The sequence below is a fragment of the Schistocerca cancellata genome, chromosome 2 (assembly GCF_023864275.1).
Source record: "Schistocerca cancellata isolate TAMUIC-IGC-003103 chromosome 2, iqSchCanc2.1, whole genome shotgun sequence".
Taxonomy (NCBI): Eukaryota; Metazoa; Arthropoda; class Insecta; order Orthoptera; family Acrididae; genus Schistocerca; species Schistocerca cancellata.
In genome coordinates, this window is record NC_064627.1 from 641,711,200 (window position 1) to 641,738,091 (window position 26,892).

The following is a 26,892-nucleotide window of genomic DNA, read 5'->3' on the forward strand; positions in this document are numbered from 1 at the left end:
CGGTGGCGTAAGCTTTCGGGTGTCGGGACATTAAACGGCTGCAGCAACAGAACAAAAATCACTATGTACAATGTATTTTTGCTCGTTGATTTCTTGATGGTTCTATAGAAGAGTTACGTATCACTTAATATGTACAATGAAATCGGCTATTCTGGCGTCAAAAATAGCAAAGTTTCCTTGAAAAAGCAAACTTGATGCATATATCTCGGTTATTCATGAAGTTGCATGAACGCACGGGTGTTCTGTTTCATGAGAACGTGTTTGTTGTTCCTCTAGATGAAATCAGATTAGAAACGTCTTTAACGGGTCAAAAGTAGTTAGAAGTGGATGAGACAGGCACCTCACCTTGTATATACAATACTCTGAAATTTCTTCTAGGTCGTAAATATAAAATCTAATTTCCAAAAATATTCGTAATTGGTTCTTTTCACAGCAGGAGGGAACTATTTATCAATGGCGCTTGTCCTTGTTCCATGGGGCAACGTGAACTGATGTTATTCACCTGGGTTCACTGTATGGAGAAATGTCGAGCAGAGATAAATTAATATTTTTGAATCGATGAGGCACGGGTGTGTTTCCTTCTCTTTATAATTTTCGATTTAAAAACAATTCTCTGAGGTAGGGAGATAAACTTCCCAAGGTTGATTGATATTGTAGGTACAGTGTCAGAAGGGTTATGAAATATTTCGCCTCGGCAAAGGCCTGCATTAGAGATCCCGTAGTCTAAGATGCAGCTAAAACCTTCTCTTTCATCAAGTATTATGGGTGATAATTAGAAAACGGAACAGGAAGATGTAGTTGAACACTAGTACTTTAACCTTTATGTTATTATTTTCAGTACTCGAGACAGCAAGAATATTTTAAGATTTGCGAGTTTCAGTAAAGGTAGCAACCAGCATTTGATGTTATTTAGTGCCGCCAGCAAATTGACCGTTGATTTTTTCTGCAGTTAGCGTGCGTTCTCAGTTTATGTTCAGTTCTTAGAAAATATTCAGTGTTATTTTAGCGTCGCTTAAGTGGTAAGTTACTTCGCATCCATTTTCAGCTCTTTAGTAATCCATTTGCATTCAGAGGCTTTTAACGCTCTTACTTAATCACTGTATGAATCCCCCAATTTGTAAATTCAAATGACTACAGCTGCACTTCATCATATTCCTTATCATCTATGTATTCATTTTCTTTATCGTCAGATGAATTAAATACTGTGCATACGGACCGTTTAGCACATACGTCTTCGTTGATTTTGCCCTGTTATATGACCCCCTTCTCCTGTAATTCTGGTTCAGAAGCTTTCTTTGATTTCCTTTACTACTTTCTTGAGGCACGAAACCAGTAATAAGATAATAAATATCCCTCAGGTAGATCATTTTCTTTCCAAGCTTGCTGTTTCAATTTCAATATTTTTATCCATTTTGATTAAATAATACGTTACGCTCATTGCTTCAATCGATTCTGTTTTCTACTACTTTTCAATCTTTCCTCTGCAACTGCTTATAATATTCATCTTTATTTTATTTATGTTCTGTTGGGTAAGCTTTCCATCGTAATATTTACGAACTGTCTTTGTTTTTCAGGCGTGCAATCAGCACCGTCTCTGAGAAGTTGAACCGACATCAAATTTGACCTACTTACGACAGCAGACGCGAAGGTATTTAGTTAATACAGCGTTTCATTGTTTTAATGCAACAGTTGTATCGGTGGAACTATACCTTCTATTCCTCTATTACGTTACAGTCCCCATTGCCACGATGGCGTTGAATAAGTAACGCAACACATTTTTTTCTCTGCCAGTTTCAGTGGAAAACTGCAGAATTTGTTGCTGGACGTGCCGGAATATTCACGCTTCAACCCCTATAGTTTCATGAAGCTTCAATAGGTGGCGGCGCTTTACCTAGCTTTCAAAATAGCGTCTACAACGGAGGCACGTTCATAGCATAGAGCTGTCACAGGGGTTTATTTTGGCGGAAAACCGGAGCATTGTATATACTCACAGGCACTTGCAGAATGTCTACGGAGATCTGTCAGTGAACAAAAGCGCGGCGAGTCCTTGCGCGAGGCGTCTGTCATCATCGCAACCAGGTCGCGCAGACCTGTCCATTCCCCGGCGTGACGGCCGCACGCACATCACAATAGCTCCTATAATGTGGTATCGTGTGGGCCGGCCGCTGTGGCCTAGCGGTTCTAGGCGCTTCAGTCTGGAACTGCACTGCTGCTACGGTCGCAGATTCCAATCCTGCCTCGGGCATAGATGTGTGGGATGTCCTTATGTTCGTTAGGTTTAAGTAGTTCTAAGACTTTTATCCATTGTGGATGTGGAACTCTGCGACTGTGGTGTGAAAAGGTTTTCAGAAATTACTGCAACCAGTCGCCTTTTATGTAGATGTATTTTATTTAACCATGACCGGTTTCGAGCTGCCTAGCAACTCATCATCAGATGGTATATACATTTAGTGCTTTTTTGTACCCATTGTGTGGGTGGTTGAGTATCTGTGGAGATAAATAATGTGTATATCCTGTATTCGTATCTGTGGCTAAGTGTGTTCAGCGATGTTTACGAAAAACAAGATATATGTTTCCAACAGTGCCTCATAAAAGTAATATACATCTAGTGAAAGTTTTAACTTGTGTAATTGTGAAAAACAAGACACAATGGTTTCAAAAATACGTCCTAAAAGAGATATATATACCTGCAGAAAGATTTATCTCCACAGATACTCAACCACCCACACAATGGGTACAAAAAAGCACTAAATGTATATACCATCTGATGATGAGTTGCTAGGCAGCTCGAAACCGGTCATGGTTAAATAAAATACATCTACATAAAAGGCGACTGGTTGCAGTAATTTCTGAAAACCTTTTAAGTAGTTCTAAGTCAGGGGACTGATGACCTCAGATGTTAAGTCCCGTAGTGCCTAGAGCCATTTGAACCATTAGTATCGTGCGGAAACTCTCATTCGAGGTGATCGACAGACCGCGATGAAACACCTCGCTGCATAGCTGCACGTCTCTTTTGGAAGTGCTGACTCACTCGTTCACCAGTCTGGATACTGAAAGGTGTGTGCCGCTGGGATCCTCGTCACCTAACAGACGACCATAAAAACCAATGAAGCACCATCTGTGCCGAACTGCTTGCGCGTTACGAGGCTGATCGTTACAGTTATTTGTCGAACATTGTCAGAGACCATGAAACATGGGATCATTACTGACAACCGTAAAAGAAACGCCAATCCCTGGTGTGGCGGCGACTCTCCTCCGAAGGAAAAGTTCAAAACCGTACACTTAGTCCGTAAAGTTACGGACTCTGAAGGCGTTATTCTGTTAGACGTCCTCCCTCATGCTGGAATGGTCAGTTCTGAAGTGTTCTGTGCTACCCTCAGAAAAGACATCAACGTGTTCGACGCCACAAAAGTGTGAAGAGCTTCTGCTTCTCCAAGACAACGCAGTGCCTTGTGTGAGGCACCCAAGAGGAGCTCACGAAACTTTCTTTGACTGTTCTTCCTCATTCACCCTGCAGCCTGCATCTCTTACCTTCTGACTTTCATCTGTTTGGCCCAATGAGGGATTCACTCTGCGAGAAACAGTACGTGGGTGACAGGGAGGCTATTGAAGCCGTAATGCGTTCGCCCCGACGTAACCAGTAGAGTGGTATCATGCGTACACAAATGATCAAATGTGTGTGAAATCTTATGGGACTTAACTGCTAAGGTCATCAGCCCCTAAGCTTACACACTACTTTACCTAAATTATCCTTAAGGACAAACACACACACCCATGCCTGAGGGAGGACTCGAACCTCCGCCGGGACCAGTCGCACAGTCCATGACTGCAGCGCCTCAGACCGCTCGGCTAATCCCACATGCGCCCACACGTGGCCTCCTAGTAAGATGACGTACGGTCGTCGTACTGAACGGAGATTATGCTGAAAGATAGGTTTTTCTATCCAAAAGAATGGAGAGTAATACGGTGTATTGAAATCTTGAATAAAACCAACCAGCTCTCAGAAAAATATGATCTGCATTACTTATTGAACGCCCGCCGTGCTAACCATCTCGCTTTACATACCAAATTACCGATTCAGTATTCTCCTATACTTTCTGTGTCTCTTCATACTCTGCTTGTGAACTTGGCATGTATACCTGAACTAGTGCCCTCTCACTGAACTCTTCAAGTAACTCATTCTGCCCTAACTTCCCTCATTCCATTTTCTGCCTCTGTGGATATTACCTTCCATCTGAATAGAAAGCTCAATATTTTTTCCTTCCTTTTGGGTAACAGACCGAATAAATCATATCTACATTATGGCTGTGCGACAAGTTACTGGAGATCACGGGTCCTTTTTACCAAAGTGGATAACTTTCAAGATATTGTTGGTGGTGTTCACGTTTTCCCTGTCTTTCAGATGAGGCGGCTGTGTTGCTGCAGTGTCTGAGAGCGTGCACAGAGGAGCAGGCGACATTTTCGGTAGAGGCCTTAGCGGTAGCGCGCGACCAAGTGACTCCAAGCGAGGCTTTTAATCTGAGCGGCCAGTGCGGCATGTAGTAGATAGGCGCGCTCCGTGGAGCAAGCAATCACCTATCGCCTCCCCCCACCCTCCCCCCGTTTGCTAGGGTGGCCGTTCCCTCGTAACAGCAACGCGGAAACTGGCCGTGTGCGTGGTTCCCTTTAGATGGACAGAGGTGTGCAGCAGCTAGCTACTGTATGCAGGTGACTCATTCCCCACGACTCCTTCTGTAGATGACACAATCTAGAGTATGTCTGCTAACAGCAATTATGAGTACCTTCACTTGATAAATAGCCACCCAGTTGCAAGATGTCTATTTATTTAAACCTGACCTAGGTTTTGATACTACTATCCAGAAACACATGTTACTGCAATCGTAATTTTAAAACATGTTACATGAGTCACGAGCTAACCACCTCAACTCACCTGCAGTAGCTATAATTAAAATGTCCATTAAAACTCTAAAGAGAGATAGCTATGGCTGTTCATCAGAGACAGTTAGTTAGATATAACTAGTCAATTTGGAGGAATGTGTGCTGATAAATAATGCAGTTCAAAAGATGCCAAGAGCGCAGATATCAGCTATATTTTACTGAAAATGAAAACAAATACAAATTCTTATCAAATCAGAATAATGAAACTCCACAGACAAAAGGAGACTAACTGTAATTTTTTTTCTTAATCATCGCAAAATAATTCTGACAGGTATTGAGAATATAGAATGTGAACATGCAAATGAATCTAAAGAGTGGGAAAATAAGACTGCGATGAGAAAGAGAACAACATAAATAACAACGCAGGAGACCAAACAGAAAACTAAAAACAAAACAAAAAAGAACAACCAAAGGACAAGGAAACAGAAAAGGTAACAGAATAAAAGAAAAGAGCAAAAGTGGAAGAAATAGTCTGAATGAAGCGAGAGAGAAGCAGAAGGAAAGGAATAAAAGAAAAATGGTTCAAATGGCTCTCAGCACTGAGGTCATCAGTTCCCTAGAACTTAGAACTACTTAAACCTAGCTAACCTAAGGACATCACACACATTCATCCCTGAGGCAGGATTCGAACCTGCCACCGTAGCGGTCGCGCGGTTCGTGACTGAAGCACCTAGAACCGCTCGGCCACAGCGGCCGGCGAATAAAATAAAAGAGAGGTGATAGGATTGGAGAAGAAATAAGAAGTGAAGGAAGGGAAACTGGTATCCAAATTTTGTCGTTTGTTGAAAACTATCCAGTGTATCAACACACACTACTTTACTTAACTTTTTGCTCCAAAAAATCGTATACATTTATAGCAATTTTTTTCTACGTCTTGAGACGCCTCACGGTTTTTGTACGTAAATAAATAATTGATAATTTACAAACAAATGTGATAAGCTATCAAAATTTGTTCTAAGAGGAAGAAATTAAAACCTACGAATGAAATAATTTGAATATTTGCGACCGAAATTCACAAACTTTTACATTACTGTTAATATTTATTTGGCTACATCTTCTTTTTTCAGTAATGCAGCTTTCTTTTGAAACATTCCTTACATTTATTTTCCAGTTAATATCTATTCTGCGTGTGTGCTAAACAAATTTCCTTTTCTGTTGCAGAACCTGAGTCGACCAGCGCCGTTCAGCAGCTATGGCTGAGTTTTCCACCGTGGAGTTAATAAAACGGTGCTCTCTCCAATATTCATGGGGGCTTCAGTTGAAGAAGCTCAGCTGGTATTGTTCGGAACTGCCTTAAGTGAGCTAAATTACCTTTCCTCTTTCACGAAGTATCAACGAAATTTGATGAGCCCTTTGGTATTTAAATTTCAAAACAACATTCTGTGTCTTTATCAGCTACTACATCTTCACACCAAGATACTAATCTACATTTGTTCTTTGCACATGAACAGTTACAGAAGAAGTGTCCCAGAATTTTGAAGAAGTGTGGCATTAACAGACGAGCGCCAGAAATCTCTTTTGTCACGTGAACTTATTAAGTTCTCAGCTTTACGTCTATAGTGGTGCTCTATACTGACCTCTGATGACCAGTTAGACAGAAACTTTGCAAACTGCTAGTGAACTTAGAAACACATGATGCAACAATAGGAATGAAGTGGAGCTGGTAGAGAGGGGAGTGGGCTGCACACAATGACGCAAGAGGCGCAGGCTGAGGTAGAGGACGGCGGCAACTGGTCGTGGGCAGCGTGGGCCAACGTGACGCTGTCTGCGGCCAGCACGACCGCCATGCCCAACGAGACGTACCTGCCGTACCACCTGCGGCCCGAGACCTACCTGGTGCCCATCATCTTCTCGCTCATCTTCGTGGCCGGCGTGCTGGGCAACGGCACCCTGGTGCTCATCTTCGCGCGCCATCGCAACATGCGCAGCGCGCCCAACACCTACATCCTGTCGCTGGCGCTCGGCGACCTCCTGGTCATCATCACCTGCGTCCCGTTCACGGGGACCGTCTACACGGTGAGTACTGCACCCGTGCTGAACACCGTACATGGTCTTGCTAGTATTTCATCCTAATCATCCCGACAAAGCCACTACTACAGCGAAGACAGAATTGTGAAGCCAGCTCTATAAGCAAGTCAGTATTCTTCGTTCTCAGATTTAGGTTTTCCGTGATTTCCCTAAATCGCTTCAAGTACACTACTGGCCATTAAAATTGCTACACCACGAGCATAACGTGCGACAGACGCGAAATTTAACCGGCAGGAAGAAGATGCTGTGATATGCAAATGATTAGCTTTTCAGAGCATTCACACTAGGTTGCCACCGGTGGCGACACCTACAACGTGCTGACATGAGGAAAGTTTCCAACCGATTTCTCATATAAAAACAGCAGTTGACCGGCGTAGCCTAATGAAATGTTGTTGTGATGCCTCGTGTAAGGAGGAGAAATGCGTACCATCACGTTTCTGACTTTGATAAGGGTCGGATTTTAGGCTATCGCGATTGCGGTTTATTGATTCGCGACATTGCTGCTAGCTTTGGTCGAGATCCAATGGCTGTTAGCAGAATATGGAATCGGTCGGTTCAGGAGGGTAATACGGAACGCCGTGCTGGATCACAACGGCCTCGTATCAGTAGCAGTCGATATAACTGCTATCTTATCCGCTTTCTCGCTGTACCGGATCGTGCAGCCACGTCTCGATCCCTGAGATGGGGACGTTTGCAAGACAACAACCATGTGCACGAATAATTTGACGACGTTTTCAGCAGCATGGACTGTCAACTCCGATACCATGGCTGCAGTTACCACTGATGGAGCATCACAGACAGGAGCGCCTGCGATGGTGTACTCAACGACGAACCTAGGTGCACCTGTTTACAGCATCATGATGGTCACATCCGTGTTTGGCGTCATCGCGGTGAACGCACATTGGAAGCGTGTATTCGTCATCGCCATACTGGCGTATCACCCGACGTGATGGTATGGAGTGCTATTGGTTACACGTCTCGATCACCTCTTTTTCTCATTGACGGCACTTTGAACAGCGGACGTTACATTTCAGATGTGTTACGACCCGTGGCTCTACCCTTCATTTGATCCCTGCGAAACCCTACATTTCAGCAGGATAATGCACACCGCCTTTCTGGATACAGAAATGTTCGACTGCTGCCCTGGCCAGCAAATTATCCCGATCTCTCACAAATTGAAAACGTCTGGTGAATGGTGGCCGAGCAACTGGCTCGCCACAATACGCCAGTCACCACTCTTGTGAAATGTGGTATCGTGTTGAAGCTGCACGGGCAGCTGTACCTGTACACGCCATTCAAGCTCTGTTTGACTCAATGCCTAGGCGTATGAAGGCCGCTATTACGGCCAGAGGTCGTTGTTCTGGGTACTGATTTCTCAGGAATCCAATAAACCTACACCAGCAGTTATGGTCTGGGATGAGGATTCGTGTGACAGCATGAGCAGTCTCGTGGTTATCCCACGCACTGACTGCAAATTTGTCCGTCAATTTGGTGACTGGACTTGCTAAGCTCCTAGTCGTGAACACCATTCTAGAGGAGGTGCCCATAAGGAAAACGGTCGCCCACATACCGCTCATTTAACCCAACATGCTCAGCAGATTGTCGAAGTGTTGCCTTGGCCTGCTCGGTCAGCAGATCCGTCTGTAATCGAGCGCATATGGGACGTCATCAGACGACAACAGCTACGTCATCCACGAACAGCATTAACCGTCCCTGTATTGCAACAGGCATGGAGCCCCATCCAACAAACTGACATTCGGTACCCGTAAAAGACAAGGCATGCACGTTTACATGCTTAAATTCAACATCCTGGTTGCGACACTGGTTATTAATGTACCAGCATTACACATTTTCAGTGGCTTATCTCGCGCTTGCATTATCCTGTGATCTTGAAATGTTAATAATGTTACCTATAAAAACATATTCCAAATGTCATTACGTTGTATCAATTATTTTTTGGTGTTGTGATTTTTTTCCGCCAGTTTATATGTGTATGTTGTTGCTGTCTTCGTTTTCAGTACGAAGATAGTTTAATGAAGCTCTTCGTGCTACTCTATCCTGTACAGGACTCCTTATCTCCGGATAACTGCTGCAACCCACATCCTTGTGAATCAGCTTACTGTATTCAACTCTCGGTCTCCCTCTGCGATTTTTGCCCCCCACCCCCACATCATTCCAATGATCAACTGGTGAGCCCTTTTTGTCTCAGAAAGTGTCGTATCAACTGATCTCTTCTTTTAGTCAAGTTGTGCCACAAATTTCTTATCTCGGCGACTCTATTCATTACCTGCTTATAACTTACGTGATCTACACATTTAATCTTCAGTATTCTTCTGTAGCACCACATTCCGAAAGATTCTATTCTCTTACTGTCTGAACTGTTTTATCATCCACACTTGTCTATATTCGATGTTAACAGATTCCACTTCTTCTGAAACGCTTTTCTTGTCATTTCCACTTCGGTCATCATCAGTTATTTTACCATCCAAAGAGCAAAACTCATCTACTGTTTTACTGTGTTGCTTCCTAGTATAATTCCTTCGGCATGACGGTATTTAATTCGACTACATTCCATTTCCTTCTTTTGAATTTGTTAATGCATTAGACAAACCTCAAAGGTTTCATTCCTGGATCTTGAACTTTAATTCCTACTGCCAATTTTTGTTTGGCTATCTTCACTGCTTTCTCATTGCACAGGCTGAATAACACGGGCGCTAGGGTACAACCCTTTCTCATTCTCTTCTCGACCAGTGCTTTACTTTTATGTCCTTCGACTCTTAAACAGCTGTCAGGCTTTCGTACAAGTTATTGACAGCCTCCGCTCCCTGAATTTGACCCCTGATACCTTCAGATTTCCAAACAATGTATTTCAGTCGACTTTGTCAAAAACTTTCTCTAAACCTACAAAAGCTATAAACATAGGTTTGCCTTTCATTAGCCTGTCTTCTAAGATAAACCAAGGGATCAGTATAGCTTCGCGTGTTCCTACACTCCTCCGAAATCCGAAATTTTCTTTGCCGAGATTGGCCTCTACGAGTTTTCCCATTGTTCTGTAAATAATTCGTCTTAATATCTTCCAACCGAGAATTATTAAACTGATAGTTCGGTGATATTCACAGATGTTAGTAGCTGCTTTCTTAGTTACTGGAATTATTACATTCTTCTTCAGTGTGAGTGTATTTCACCTGTCTCATTCATCTTGCACATCAGATGAAATACTTTTATCGTGGGTGGCTCTCCCAGGGCTGTCGGTAGTTTTGACGGAATTTCTCTTATTCCAGGCGCGTTGTTGTTGTTACAAGATCAGATCAGATCAATCATCCAAACTGTTGTCCTTGCAACTAATGAGAAGACTGCTGCCCCTCTCCAGTTACCACACTTTTGTCTGGCCTTTCAACACACACCACACCGCTGAGGGTGCACCTATGGTACGAATTCGCTGAGGCACGCAAGTAACGCCACAAACGGCAAGGTCCATTGCTCACGGATCACAGATCTCTAAAATTACTAGTACGTGCTCACTTTTATTCGTTTTTCTGCTTTATATCTTTACACAGTTTTAGAATAAAATCTTCACGGGTTTCTCGATGCGTCGTTCCTCAGTGTGTCCTTGAAGTTACAGAAGACATGGTCCCTCTGTTCACCTTAAGGCCAAGTGCTGGAGGTACATAGACCGTCACCTCCTGGTCCTGTGTACACGTGATCAGCAGCTGGCGCTCTGCCGTCTTACAAAATGCAGAGTGTTGTCACTCCTGTGTCATTGCTACGAATAAAGGTGGCCAAGCAACAATGAGAGCAAATCGCTTTTCTCAATAAAGGACATTCGATGTAATTGCATCTCAATTATTCTTCTTCTTCTTCTTTTCCTTCTTCTTTTACCATATCCAGGATTTATAGTGGCTTGGCTTGACCCAATGTTCTTGGTAGTTGTTTGCCTCCTTCCCATTCTGGCGGCACCACTCACCCCGGGACGGAATCTGTGCGCCCCATCCGTCTGGGTCTAGAGTAGTTCATTTTCAAGTGTGAGGAAGCTTTCTAAAGCCACCATAGTGTCCACATAGTTGAATGTGGGACACCAGCTATGCAGGCTAGACAGCTCAACAGCCCTCGTTACTAATCTGCGATGGAGTATCGATTCGGTGAAGGGTAACCTCCTCATATCTCGGAAACGGCGCTGTGACGCGCTTAGCTGTTCGGGAATGCCAGGTCGTAGCTCAAGTGCTTCCTCAGTAATAACGTCCCACCAGCCACAGGCCAGACAGACAACACAAGTATTTCCGAAGTTTATAGTAAGTGCTTCTGTGAAGCGGTACTCAGCCAAGGCTAATTCCCCTTCCTCGCTTAGTCTTACTTTGCATGTACAGGACGATCAGAAACAGTTTGAAAAGCTTTTAATGGTGTTGCAGAGTATATTGTGCTGAGATATAACTGATTAGAAAAAAATTTGATACAATGTGCCGTTTCTCAGTTGATTAGCGTTGTAGATCGCCAGTTAGGTTGTTGTGCACGATGTTCAAGGCCCCAGACAGAAATAGTGTCGGCAAACGTGTTCTTTGCTTGATTTCCTAAAACCGAAGAAGAGAGCGATACAAAAATTGGATATGGGATCGAACCCGAGCGAAAGGCTGAACAGTCTCGTACGTTATCATCTACGCTATGAGAACAACTAACACTAAATTGTATTACTGCCCCGCTTGAATTTGCGAGCAACGGCGTGATTGGCTAGTTTCAATGTTAATTAATTCGAAAAGGGTGCAACGTATCGAAATTTCGTATATAACAATTATTTGTCAGAACAATCTACTCTGCAATAACCTTACTAGCTTTTCAGACCATTTCTGACCATCCTGTATAGGCGAGTGCCGCACTCGCAGTGAATTCGACGTACTGCGAACGTCCGATGGCCTACGTTTTCTTTCACTCTGTCCGAGAGTTTCCTTGCTTTTGCTGCTGGTCGCACCGCAGGTTTGATTTCTTTCTTGTTTAGAGCTCGGCCGATTCTTGCAGAGACTGCAGCAACATCTGGCGCGACGGCGACTCTGATCTCTTGTTTCTACGGCTCGGTGTCCTAATGGCCTCTCAAGACCTCCCCTTTTGTAGCCGTCGGCAGCAGAGGTGTTTTACTGACAACCCAGCTCCATCGGCAGTATATCCTTGTCTCACATATTCGCTGTCTCAGAGAAGTCATGCAAGAAAACAGCTTTCCTTGATTATGGTAGCCCTTCGCTGGCACATAAATGTTTGTATATGTAGGTTTGTGTGTACCCAACTCCCCAAGAGTACCATCACGTTTTTTTTTTTTCTGCACGTGGACATTCAGAATTTAGAGACAGTTGCTCTTCCCGCACGTGCCGCTTAAAGTACGTCGACTATCTGTCAAAACCATCAACAACACTACAATTTGTAAACCAAAACGAACGAAAGCTCAACATGTGAATTTGCTGACACTTCTGTACGTATGGCTTCGTGTAAATAGGCAACGGTCTTTCCGTTACATTTACACATTTATGTTTTTGTTCCGTGGCGAAAATATAGTGTGTGTTATAGACATATATACAGCTAAACAATCGTTAATGGCTTGAAAACTTAAAATAGATGTGGAACGAAGAAGTCTAAACGGAAATAGCCTAAGTGGGTATCTGCTACATCTACATCTTCATCTACACACTCAGAACGACAGTGAAGTGCGTGGCAGAGGCTATGTCCCGTTGTGCCAGTTAGTAGGGTTTCTTCCCGCACCATCTTACATAGGGGGTTGTAGTATATTCATAGAGTAATCATTTAAAGCCGGCTCTTGAAATTTTGTTAACTGACTTTCTTGGGATAGTTTTCATCTATTTCCAACCAGCTCTCCCACGGTTGGATCAAACACACCTATGACCATTCTTACTGCCCTTCTCTGTATATTTCAGTATCCCCTGCTAGTCCTTTTTGGTACGGGTCCCACGGAGTTGAGCAATGTTCTAGAATCGGTCTCACGAGTGATGTGTAAGCGATCTCCTTTGCAGAATGATTGCGTTTCCTCAGATTTTTACCAATATACCGAAGACTGCCACCTTCTTCATCTACGACAGGGCCTATGTTATCATTCCATTTCATATCGCTACAAATTGTTACACGCATGTACTTGTATAAGTCGGTCCATTCCAAATGTGACTCATTGATATTGTAGTCACAGGATACTAGTGTTTTTCGTTTTATGAAGTGCATAATTTTACATTTCCGAAAGTGTAAGCAATTTGTCACTCTTTGCATGACTTTGAAATCTTATCAAGATCTAATTGAATATCTGTGCAGCCTCTTGCAGACAGTACCCAAATACAGATAACTGCAACATCTGCAAAAAATATGAGGTTGCTATTAATATTCTCCGCAAGGCCATTAATATACAAATGAAAAGCAAGGGTTCCAACACACTTCTCTGGGCCTCACCCGAAGTTACTAATACATCTGACGATGATTATCCATCCAAGATAAAATGCTCTGTCATTCTCACCAAAAACTCCTCAGTCATATCACAGATTTCACTTGATACCCCATACAATCGTACTTTGGACAATAAGCGTAGGTGTGGTACCGAGTCAAATGCTATTTGGAAACCAAGAAATACTGCGTCTACCTGACTGCCTTGATACAAAGCAGATGATGTGAGAAAACTGAGTGTTGGCTTTCACACCATCGATGTTTTAGGAATCCATGCTGGTTGGCACTGAAGAGGTCACTCTGTTCAAGATACCTCATTATGTTTGAGCTCAGAATATGTTCTAAGACTCTACAACAAATCGATGTCAAGGAAATTGGCCTGTAGTTTTGTGGATCACTTCCACTCGTACTACACTTCTTGTAGACAGCTTTGTTCAATTTTAACGATTTTAACGATTTCAACTGTTTTTCAACACCTCAGACACTCTTATACCATTCACCTTCTCAGTAATACGAAGATTAAATTGCGAGAATTCTCCTGGGGTTTCCTTTATAAAGTAACATTTGAAAACGGAGTTAAGCCATTTAGATTTTGTTTTGCTAACCTCAATTTCAGATCCTATCTCATTCGTTAGGGGCTGGACACTAACTTTGGCGCCACCAACAGCATTTAAATACGAACAGAAATTATTTGGTTTTTGTGAAATATCGTTTGACAATATTCTGCCACGGTACTCACTAAAAGAATCGCGCATTGCTCTCTTGACAGCTAAAAGCATTTCATCCACCAAAAGTCTGTCTATGGCCCTACTCTCCCATTTACGTTTATTATGCTGTAATTTGTGTTTCTTTAGAAGTTTTTTCAGTGACTGTACACCATGGAGGTTCCTTCCCCTTGTGAATTGTTCTACTGGGTACATATCTACTCAGTGCATGGACAACCTATTCTTTTAAACTTGAGCCATAGTTCCTCTACATACTTCTGCCCTGTGCTGAAAGTTTCAGTTCCTCATTCAGATATGTCACTCCTGCATTTTTATCCATTTTAATGAACCTTTCTGCATGTATTAGGTGTTCTTTGCACTTTGTCGATAATTTCTGCCACAACTGCGGCATGGTCACTGACACCAGTTTCGATGTGGACATCCTCAAAGAGGTCAGGTATATTGATTGCCATTTAATCCAATATAGTTCCACCACGAGTGCGGTTCCTAACTATCTGTTAAAGGTAGTTTTCAAAGAAGGCATTTCGTAACTTCTCATAAGATGTCTTATCCGCCTATCACAAACAAAACTGTAATTTTCCCAATTGATTGTTGGATGACTAAAGTCACCACCGACGATTACAGGATGATTGGGGAACTTACGTACAAGTGAACTGAGGTATTCACTAAAGTTTTCGGTTACATCAGGAGATGACTCTCGTGGGTGGTAGAGAAACCTAATTATGATATTATGCCCACCTCTGCTACTGAATCTAGCCCAAACAATCTCACATGCAGCTTCAATTCTTATGTCGGTGGATCTGAGTTTCTCGTCTAATGCGATCAGTACGCCACCTGCATTGCCCATAAACCTATCTTTCCGATGTACACTTAAATTTTCCCCAAAAATCTCACTGCTATTAATTTCAGGTCTCATCCAGCTTTCTGTACCTAGTATTATGTGAGCTTCACTGCTTTTTCATGAGCGCTGCAAACACTGGCTCTTTGTTGCGAATGCTTCGGCAGTGTACCATTAGGATTTTAATATTCTCACCTGTGGGAGACATTTCTTTCAATCGTACATAGTGATACTTCAGGGTTTCCTACAGCGATCGTTAACTGGGCTGGATGGAGAGTTGCCTCTTCTCGAAACCCTTGTGTGCACGCCACACACAGTCAGCTACCTGAGTAGCAGTCTCTGATATCTTGTGCTCACCTGACACACTTAGGAAGATTCTATAGTTCTCAGCCCAAGTCCAGGAAATCGCAGCATAGTCTTTCACAGAAGTCTCTGTTTCACTCCATCCATTCTACTCAGAACCAAAAGAACACAATCAGTTCTGAGAACAAGGCTGAAAATCACAAGCTTCGTTGAAACTCCATATGCAAACTGGTTTCTCAACCTTTCCCTGCCAATCACTGGAATGACCCAAATATGACCTCGGAGCCCAGACGCCGCACGTAGTAGCCTCGTGGTTTGAGGCGCCATGTCACGGATTGCGCGGCCCCTACCGCCGGAGGTTCGAGTACTCCCTCGGGCATGGGTGTGTGTATTGTTCTTAGCATAAGTTAGTTTAAATAGAGTGTAAGTCTAGGGACCGATGACCTCAGCAGTTTGGTCCCTCAGGAATTCACACACATTTCGGAGCCCAGACGACAGGCACCATTTGTTCCAACGTGCCCCATACTCTGCTGTTGGTTGCACCCTATTCACTCAGTTTAACATTACCATTTATTATCAAAAGCTACGCCACATGTAAGGCTACATGTTAGTTATACTCACAATCAGATTGTGACATTTCGTTTTGAAACGTTGTGAGCATCAATGCTGAACGTTACCAGCTGCAAAATAACTTCTTGTCTAATATTACCATTCAAACAGCACGTTATTTGTGCTTTCAAAAATTTGTTCTTTTGATAACAGTATCGTCCTCAAATAATTCAGCCCATAATTGCTTCAAATAAAACAATGATACATTCACTCAAAGCAGTCGTATCACTTACCCGATTTTCCTCTTATGGTCTTTACAAGGTCTTTATCTTCCTATCTTGCACATATATTTCTGTTTGTATGTAACTACTGCATAAATCATCCCATATATAGTGTTTCACATAGTACAGTCTTTATAAGCTGTAAACTTATTAAAAATATTCCGGGCTATTAAGCCGTGATCAAGTTGATTTATTTCGAGAGCTGTCTGAGGAGGACATCTTCAAAGGAGGGTTATAACTTCTCTGAACGTCCGGTTAACGCCTTAGAATACTACTTTACCGACATCTATAGCCTTCTGGACTGAGCTGACACAGCTGCGACATTTCCATTGCTTCTGTCGAAAACGAAATGGCAAACGATACTCCATGTCAGCAATGGGCTGAGATATTTTGTGCATGCTCATATAGAGGTATTTCGCGGTGATGCGGCGCAGTTAGAAGTCAAACAATCATCTGTAAACAAAAAATTAACATATAGTTTTATGTCTTCGAGGTCATCGTTAATAGCGTATGACTGCCCTTCGTAGATCCGCATGCATTTATTGATTCACACGTTATCATTCCTCTTTCAGCTTATCCAAATTTTTATTTAACTTTGCAGTTTTTGTCTTATCCGCTGGTAATTCCCGATACAAGCAGACTGCACATATGTAGCTGCAAGTAAATAGAAGTTAACTATGTGGCAATTTTTTTCGAGTTGATATTTGGAACTTGCTGCAGTGGTAACATCGGTTCTTGTCAGATCACCGAAACTAAGTCTCACATCAAATGAGTTCGCAGTTGTGAGTAAGAGCATCGGCTGCAGAATGGAATGATGACAATGAAAATTTCTGCCGGACTGGGTGTCGAACCCGGATATCCAGCTTATTGGGATGTGTCACCTTAACATCTGGATATCGGTGCACAACTCACGGCCAGATCCAAACTCCCATATGACATCAAACATGGGTTCAAATGGCTCTAAGCACTATGGGACTCAACATCTGAGGTCATCAGTCCCCTAGACTCAGAACTACTTAAACCTAACTAATCTAAGGACATCACACACATCCATGCCCGATACAAGATTCGAACCTGCTACCGTAGCATCAGTGTGGTTCGGTACTGAAGCGCCTAGAACCGCTCGGCCACAACGGCCGGCATCAACCATGCGTCTGGCCGTGAGTCATGCACCGAGATCCAACTGGTAAGGCGACTGCTCCCAATAAGCGGGAAATCCGGGTCGAGACCCAGTCCGGCAGAAATTTTCATTGTCGTCATTCCTTTCTACAGCTGATGGTAGTCCTTATTCTCAACTGCGAATTCATTTGACGTGTTTTGTAACGGCTGTGGTCGCGGCAGTGCCTGCTCCTTTCGCCATGCATGCATGTCCAAAGAAACTTTGCATCCTAATTTATTTATTTATTTATTTATTGTTCCGTGGGACCACATTAAGGAGAAGTCTCCATGGTCATGGAACGAGTCAATACATGAAATTATAACAAGATTGTAGAAACAGATGAAATATAAGAAACATATTCAGGGGACAAGTCGTAAGTTTAAATAAAGAAAATCAACAATGTAACACTGGAATTTGCTTAATTTTAGCTCTTCCAGGAACTCCTCGACAGAATAGAAGGAGTGAGCCATGAGGAAACTCTTAAGTTTAGAATTAAATATGTTTGGGCTACTGCTAAGATTTTTGAGTTCTTGTGGTAGCTTATTGAAAATGGATGCAGCAGAATACTGCACTCCTTTCTGTACAAGAGTCAAGGAAGTGCTTTCCACGTGCAGATTTGATTTCTGCCTAGTATTAACTGAGTGAAAGCTGCCAACTCTTGGGAATAAACTAATATTGCTAACAACAAACGACATTAAAGAAAATATATACTGTGAGGGCAATGTCAAAACTCCAAGACTATTGAATAGGGGTCGACAAGAGGTTCTCGAACATACACCACACATAGCCCGAACAGCCCGTTTTTGACCCAAAAAGACCCTTCTTGAATCAGAAGAATTACCCCAAAAAATAATACCATATGACATAAGCATGCAAATATGCGAAGTAGACTACTTTTCGTGTTGAAATGTCGCTTATTTCAGATACTGTTCTAATGGTAAATAAAGCAGCATTTAGTTTCTGAACAAGATCCTGGACATGGGCTTTCCACAACAGCTTACTATCTATCCGAACGCCTGGGAACTTGAACTGTTCCGTCTCGCTTATAATATGCCTATTCTGTTTAATCAAAATATCAGTTCTTGTTGAATTGTGAGTTATAAACTATAAAAATTGAGTCTTACTTTGATTTAGTATCAAATTATTTTCCACAAGCCACGAACTTATTTCATGAACTACATTATTTGATACTGTTTCAATATTACACACAAGATCCTTCACTACTAAGCTGGTGTCATCAGCAAACAGAAATATTTTTGAATCACCTGTAATACTAGAAGGCATATCATTTATATACATAAGAAACAGCAGTGCCCCAGCACCGACCCTTGGGGAACGCCACACTTAACAGTGCCCCATTGGGACTGAACATCACTACCACTCTCAATATTGCGGAGAATTACCTTCTGCTTTCTGTTCTTAAAGTAAGAGGCGAACCAATTGTAAGCTACTCCCCTTACTCCATAATGGTCCAACTTCTGCAGTAATATTTTGTGGTCAACACAGTCAAAAGCCTTCGTTAAATCAAAGAAAACACCTAACGTTCGCAACTTTTTATTTAATCCGTCCAAAACCTCAGAGAGAAAAGAGAATATAGCATTTTCAGTTGTTAAGCCATTTCTAAAACCAAACTGTACATTTGACAGCAAATTATGTGAATTTAAATGTTCCAGTAACCTTGTATATACAACCCTCTCGATAACTTTAGCTAACACCGATGGCATAGAAATAGGTCTATAATTGTCAACATTATCCCTGTCTCCCTTTTTATAAAGTGGCTTCACTACACTCCTAAAGGAAAAGTTACAGATATGGCTAAGTACTGGGCTAACGTACATAGAACAATACTTCAGTATTCTGTTAGATACCCCGTCATATCCATAAGAGTTCTTGGTCTTTAGTGATTTAATTATTAACTCAATCTCCCTCTTGTCAGTATCATGGAGGAGCATTTCAGGTAACAGTCTCGGAACACGTATTGTGTTCGAGTATAATGACTTTTCTGGAGAGTAGAAATCTACTCTGTAGGAATCAGCATGGGTTTCGAAAAAGACGGTCATGTGAAACCCAGCTCGCGCTATTCGTCCACGAGACTCAGAGGGCCATAGACAAGGGTTCACAGGTAGATGCCGTGTTTCTTGACTTCCGCAAGGCGTTCGATACAGTTCCCCACAGTCGTTTATTGAACAAAGTGAGAGCATATGGACTATCAGACCAATTGTGTGATTGGATTGAGGAGTTCCTAGATAACAGGACGCAGCATGTTATTCTCAATGGAGAGAAGTCTTCCGAAGTAAGAGTAATTTCAGGTGTGCCGCAGGGGAGTGTCATAGGACCGTTGCTATTAACAATATACATAAATGACCTGGTGGATGACATCGGAAGTTCACTGAGGCTTTTTGCAGATGATGCTGTGGTGTATCGAGAGGTTTTAACAATGGAAAATTGTACTGAAATGCAGGAGGATCTGCAGCGAATTGACGCATGGTGCAGGGAATGGCAATTGAATCTCAATGTAGACAAGTGTAATGTGCTGCGAATACACAGAAAGATAGATCCTTTATCATTTAGCTACAAAATAGCAGGTCAGCAACTGGAAGCAGTTAATACCATAAATTATCTGGGAGTACGCATTAGGAGTGATTTAAAATGGAATGATCATATAATGTTGATTGTCGGCAAAGCAGATGCCAGACTGAGATTCATTGGAAGAATCCTAAGGAAATGCAATCCGAAAACAAAGGAAGTAGGTTACAGTACGCTTGTTCGCCCACTGCTTGAATACTGCTCAGCAGTGTGGGATCCGTACCAGATAGGGTTGATACAAGACATAGAGAAGATCCAACGGAGAGCAGCGCGCTTCGTTACAGGATCATTTAGTAATCGCGAAAGCGTTACGGAGATGATAGATAAACTCCAGTGGAAGACTCTGCAGGAGAGACGCTCAGTAGCTCGGTACGGGCTTTTGTCAAAGTTTCGAGAACATACCTTCACCGAAGAGTCAAGCAGTATATTGCTCCCTCCTACGTATATCTCGCGAAGAGACCATGAGGATAAAATCAGAGAGATTAGAGCCCACACAGAGGCATACCGACAATCCTTCTTTCCACGAACAATACGAGACTGGAATAGAAGGGAGAACCGATAGAGGTACTGAAGGTACCCTCCGCCACACACCGTCAGGTGGCTTGCGGAGTATGGATGTAGATGTAGATGTAGATGTAGAACACTTTTTTCTACGAGCGCTATGTGATTCCCTGTTGGGACTAGGTTTCTATTTAGTTCACCTGCTTTATTCAGACAGTGATTATTAAATACTGTTCATATATGCGACTTATCAGTAACACGGACATTCCCACTACGCACTGATTCTATATCCTTGACCTGTCTCTGCAGACCAGCCACTTTCTTTACGAATGACCATATGGTTTTAATTTTATCATGAGACTTTCCTATTCTATCTGCATACCACATACTTTTTGCCTTCCTAATAACTTTTTTAAGCACCTTACAATACTGCTTGTATCGGGCTGCTGCATTTAGATTGTGACTGTTTCTAACGTTTTGATATAATTGCCACTTTGTTCTACAAGATATTCTTATCCCTTTAGTCAGCCACACAGGCTGCCTGTTTGTTGTGCTAGTACCCCGTTTTAAACGTTCTAACGGAAAACAACTTTCAAAGAGCATGAGAAAAGTCTTGAGGAAAGCATTATATTTATCGTCTACTATATCAGCACTATAAACATCTTGCCACTCTTGTTCCTTGATAAGTTTTACAACGGTCTCTACAGCAACTGGATCAGCGTTCCTAAGAAGTTGATAACTATATTTAACATGTGTTGCAGCACAAAAACCTTTTAGAGTTAAAATTGTGCATCATTATCTGAAAGGCCATTCACCTTTTTGCTAACAGAATGCCCTTCTAGTAATGAGGAATGAACAAAAATATAGTCTATGGTTGTACTACTGTTCCCTTGCACTCTCGTAGGAAAGAATACGATTTGCATAAGATTATATGAATTAAGGAGGTCTACCAGCATCCTTTTCCTTGCACAATCACTTATACAATTAATATTGAAGTCACCACATATAACTAACTTTTTGTATTTCCTATAAAGTGAACCAAGAACCTCCTCTAGCATTAGCAACAATGTTGTGAAATCGGAGTTTGGGGATCTACAAATAACAACAGTCAGAAGTTTAGCTCCACTAAATTTAACCACATTACACAAAATTCAAACACCTTTTCAGTGCAGTACTTTGAAACATCAATTGACTCAAATGTGATACCGTTTTTCACATACATGGCTACTCCCCCACACCTCAAAGAGCTTCTAGAAAAGCTGCCAGCCAACCTGATCCTGGTAAAGGAAGCCTCTGAATTATCTCCTTATTTAAGAAGTGTTCAGATATACCAATAAATTCAGAGTCAACATCTATAAGTAGTTCACTAACTTTATCTCTAATACCTTGCATATTTTGATGAAATATACTAATTCCCTCATTAATCGGATACCTAACCTCTGTCGGAAGTGATTTCCTTGTTAGAGAGACTTCCCCTAAGCAGGAATACCTGACAGCTGGCTTCCGTCTAAAAAAGGTACAGCTCTAACACACACAACTACCGGAATTTTCCCATGAGTGATCCCACCACCCCCACCTATGCTGTCACCTATAAGCTTTGCCATCCTCCCCTTTCCATATCTGTTGAGGTGCAGGCCATGTCTAGTGAAACCCGTCCTGCTGATAGACTCCACCGACACCACTGAAATGTGACTCATGCCTTCTGTCATCAGCGCACCCCCAAGTCTCATGTTATTACGCCTGACAGCTGTATTAAGATGAGGCCGATCGTGACGCTGAAACAGTTCCACGAAATGCGCATTCGTGTTGCCAGGTCACCATCTATGTCATACTCCCCATCCCTGTCAATACTATTACCAGCCCCACCCACAATCACTACCTGATCCTCTTTAGTAAAATCTCTACATAACCCCCCTATGTTAACAGTCACCTGCGCCAATCCTGCGTTAGGCTTCACAATGCTGGTGACCTGGTACTGACTCCACAACACTTCCTGCAACTGCTGGCCTACACCTCTACCATGAGAACTACCTAACAGCAGAACCTTCTTCTTTCTCTTAGACTTTGCAACTGTCCTAGCCACCGTAACTGCTGAGGTCTGCTGCATACTTCCTACATCTACAGCTACTGGAGATTCCTCTCCACTAGACTCTGACAGTTGGTCAAATCTATTACAAACACCAATAGTAAAACTATCTGAAAATCTCCTTCTCCTAGTAGATCTCTTGGCAACAGCCATCTCCCATTCCCCAACCCCCTTCTCCCTTCTCATCCTATCTAGCTCCTCCTGTGCGTTTTTCAACTGTACCTGAAGGGCACAGATCTTACGCTCCTGCTCCTCTACCAACTTACTCTTGCTACATAACCTGCAGTTCCAGGAGAGGATCTCACCAGAATGCCCACTGGCTTCCCCACTGCATTCCCCCCAGGGAAAATACTTCGAACAAGTCTCACACCGCAATCCACTACTCACGAACCTACGGCAAAGCCCACACTTCTCACTCATGGTAAAATTTTACTGTTATTGAAATAAGAGAACAGGTTTATCTAAGTTCCGCTACTACAATGAGAAGATGTTAAAAACTGACTACAATAATCACAAACTTGCTCTACAAGGAAAGTAACTAGTATTATTGACAGTATTAATCAACAACGAATGAGAATATAACAAAATACTAACACAGAAAGAAAATCAAACGTCTAATGACACAGTAACGAAACTGAAAGGTGTTCGCAAAACTTTCTTCTGCAATATTTCACCAGAAAACACCAAGTACACCGGTTGAAGAGTACTAAAGTTCCTAAATAAACTACTACACACAAACAACTATTTAGTACTTAGTTTTCGATGTGCCGCTACAGCAATATCGAAATTAAGTGTTGCCGGGCTTGGATAGCACTAGGATAGGTGACCGTACGGTTGTGCCGAGCGCTGTTGGCAAGCAGGGTGCACTCAGGCCCTGTGAGGTCAGTGAGGAGATACTAGCCGGAGAAGTAGCGGCTCAAGCCACGAAAATTGGTAACGGTCAGGAGAGTGGTGTGCTGACCACTTGCCCCTCCATAAATGCATCCAGCGACGCCTATTGGCTGAGGAGGAGACGGCGGTCAGTCGCTGCTGATGGGCCCTCCGAGGCTTGTTCCGTCGGAGTTCACAGTTTTTCAATTTAGAACTTAATTAATACCCCTCGTATATCCACGTTGCCCTTAATCTGTCTTTCCGCTTACCAAACCTTCTTAGATTCACTTGGCAATTCGTGTTGTGTGGATTGAAATTTGAATGTCGGTGTGTTACACTGGTCTCAGCTAAAGGCGCAGTGCGCCTGTGTTGCAGTTCGAGTCGTGGCCGTACGGGCCGGTGGTGTGCAAGGTGCAGGAATTCACGAAGGACGTGTCGGTGGGCGTGTCGGTGTTCACGCTGACGGCGCTGAGCGCGGACCGCTTCTTCGCCATCGTGGACCCGCTGCACCGGCTGGGTGGCGCCGCCGGCAGGGGGGCGGGCGGCGCTGGGGCCGAGGGGCTGCGCTCCACGCTGCTCGTCACCGCCGTCATCTGGCTGCTCGCTGTCGCCTGCGCCACGCCCGCCGCCGTCAACACGCACATCAACTACATGGTAAGTAGCGGCGGTGCCGGCGCGGGAGCGGTGGTCCGGCCAATAATCCCTGCACAGCAGCTCCTCACGACAATGCAAAGAAACTGGCAACAATGAACTCTAAACATCAAAGACATCATTATGGACAGATATTCATACAGACGCACAATTTTCCGTCAGTTGCTGCAGCAGCATACTATGCTCGGCACCAGCAGGTAAAGGGTTGATAGATCAGACATACTCATACCTACACAACGCAACAATTTGGCGAATGTCAAGCTGGTTTCAGGACATCAACATCCTGTGCAGAGCAGATCCATAACCTGAAATCTATCATACCCCAAATCAAGATCAGAAACTTTTGTTGTGTCCTTTGTCGACTTTCGAAAAGCGTATGACTCAATTGATCGAGAAACAATAAAGAGAACCCTTGCAGAATTTGGTCTAGATAGGAAAACAATCTGATAAGCGCCACTTTAAATAACACAGTGTCAAAGGTCAAGTTCAGAGGCGAACTATCAGAAACATTTGAAATCTGTACAGGGGTGAGACAAGGTGACCTGCTCTCTCCATTGCTTTTCAGCTGTGTCCTGGAAAAGATAGTCAGAGAGTGGAAAACAACCGTAGCGCCAGGTTATGGGACTCAAACTGGACAAAAAAGAAATGGCCTCAGTGGAAATTTTTGCTTTTGCTGAAGATCTGGCACTCATTGCAAATAATATTAAAGAAGCTAAGGTTCAAGTGTCCAGCCTAAAATAAATTGCCGCTAAGATTGGCCTAAAATTGCATTTAAAAAAACTGAATTCATCACAAACATCAGACACGCTCCTTCTCATATTAAAATACAGCAAGAGAAAATCAAACAGTCGAAGAAATTTAAATATCTTGGAGAAATAATTACACGTGACGGTTCAGAAAATGCAACTATGCAAAGTAGGTCCTCTAAACCAGAAGGTGCTTTTCATCTGTGCAAAGACTTATACAAAAGCAAAAGCCTGTCTTTAAACCTAAGACTTTGTCATTATAACACTGTAATTGGACTGTCAGCTTTGTATGCATCAGAATGCTTAAACATGACGAAGAAAGGACCACTACGAAAACTTGAAATAAAAGACCGGAAAATTTTGAGGAAAATCCTTAGCCCTATCAAAGTAAACGGAGATTTCCGCGGGAGACACAACTATGAATTATACGAACATAGAGAAGACATTGTTACCAGCATGAGGAAACGGAGAATGATGTTATTTGGTCATCTGGAAAGAATGAATTCGCAAAGACGTACTCATCGCATACATTCATCAATTTCAAAAACAAAATCGTATTCAAAATGGGCAAGCCAAGTTAAAAAGGATTTACAAGAACCTGAAATTTCATTAGATGACTTTCAGGATCGAGAAGTTTTGAGAGACGTTCCACGTCCTGCCAACAAATGGTCAAAACAGACAAAAGAAGCACAGTCAGCCAAAATGAAAATCTACTGGCAAAAGAGGAAAACCCAATCGGGGAAGACATAAAAATCATCTTGGTCCATAGCAGACCGAAACGATGGGAAAAAAAATAAAAAAACAAAAAACGCAACAGCCGCAGCACGGGATTGAAAACATTATTGTTACCATACCTTCGGCAGAATGGCTTCGTATATGGCTGAATCGGCGTCAACAGTCGCCGTTTCCGAATAATTTGTCCAACAACCAAGAGGGGCCGGTACTAACGTAAGAATCATCAATCATCGTAGCTCTCGGGTCGACTGCCGAATTACGTTCTGTAAATTCTACAATATTTCCTCGAGGCAACTGGTCGACTTCGTCTTGTTGTGGCTGGCAAATACACAGTTCAGTAGCATTAATGTTACCACAACTTATGTTCGACGTCAACGTCCAGTAACCACTCACTGACGTCATGTGGTAGCACTAGCATTGGAGGATAGACGAAGCGAGTGGGGTGGATGTAAAAAGAAATACATTCCTTGTCGGAATGTGGAAACTGTGAGACACATCAGTAGTCCAAAAGGGCATGATCATTGGCTTTCGGGCCAATGGTTGAAGCATTATCGAAACGGCTAAGCTGACAAGCTGATGTCAAGCTTCCATGGTTAGAGCATACCGAGCACGGAAGAATGACACTATCCAAAACCGGCTCCGAGGCAAGGGTGGTGCATCACGGTCCACACATGACAGGGGTGAACGACGGCGAAGATGTGTACTGGCGAATAGAAGTGCAACATTTGAGCAACTGACCGCCCAAATCAACCAAAAGGCTATCAAAAGTGTCTCGTCAAGGACTGTTCAGCGAATGGTGCTGCTTATGGGCCACAGCAGCAGGCGCCTGGATCGTACACCATACCTAACTGCTGTTCATCGGTGATGAAGCCTGGAATATGTACACCAATGCCGCAACTGGACGCTCAGTGAGTGACGAGAGGTGGGCTTTTCAGATGAAACACCATTTATGATCTATTGGGCAAGTGACCGTTCGCAGTATAGTGCGTGAACCGTCTGAAAGCAAGGGTCCAGGCCGCAGGAGGGAGCGTTATGGAGTGGGAATGTTTTCGTGCCATTCCCTGGATGATGTCCTCATTCTGGAAGACATGATGGATCAACACAGCTATGCATCTATTCTTAGGGACCATGTGCACCACTACCTGTAGTTTGTTCTTCCTTACCGAGCGAGGTGGCGCAGTGGTTAGCACACTGGACTCGCATTCGGGAGGACGACGGTTCAATCCCGTCTCCGGCCATCCAGATTTAGGTTTTCCGTGATTTCCCTAAATCGCTTCAGGCAAATGCCGGGATGGTTCCTTTGAAAGGGCACGGCCGATTTCCTACCCCATCCTTCCCTCACCCGAGCTTGCGCTCCGTCTCTAATGACCTCGTTGTCGACGGGACGTTAACCACTAATCTCCTCCTCCTCCTTGTTCTTCCTCGGCACGATGGCATCTACCAGCAGGGCACTGAACCGTGCCACACAGTTTG

At 43.1% G+C, this 26,892-nt stretch overlaps 1 protein-coding gene across 1 annotated transcript in view; it reads left to right on the plus strand.

Annotated features, from left to right (window-relative positions):
• Window positions 1-6,120: 6,120 nt before the first annotated feature.
• Window positions 6,121-26,892, plus strand: part of LOC126147553 (neuropeptide CCHamide-1 receptor-like) — a 50,986-nt gene continuing 30,214 nt past the window's right edge. Inside the window, exons 1-2 of the mRNA XM_049915702.1 lie at window positions 6,121-6,954; window positions 23,663-23,941. Of these exons, the coding sequence (XP_049771659.1) occupies window positions 6,628-6,954; window positions 23,663-23,941 (606 nt within the window). The 5' untranslated portion in view covers window positions 6,121-6,627. The remainder of the gene's footprint in view (window positions 6,955-23,662; window positions 23,942-26,892) is intronic.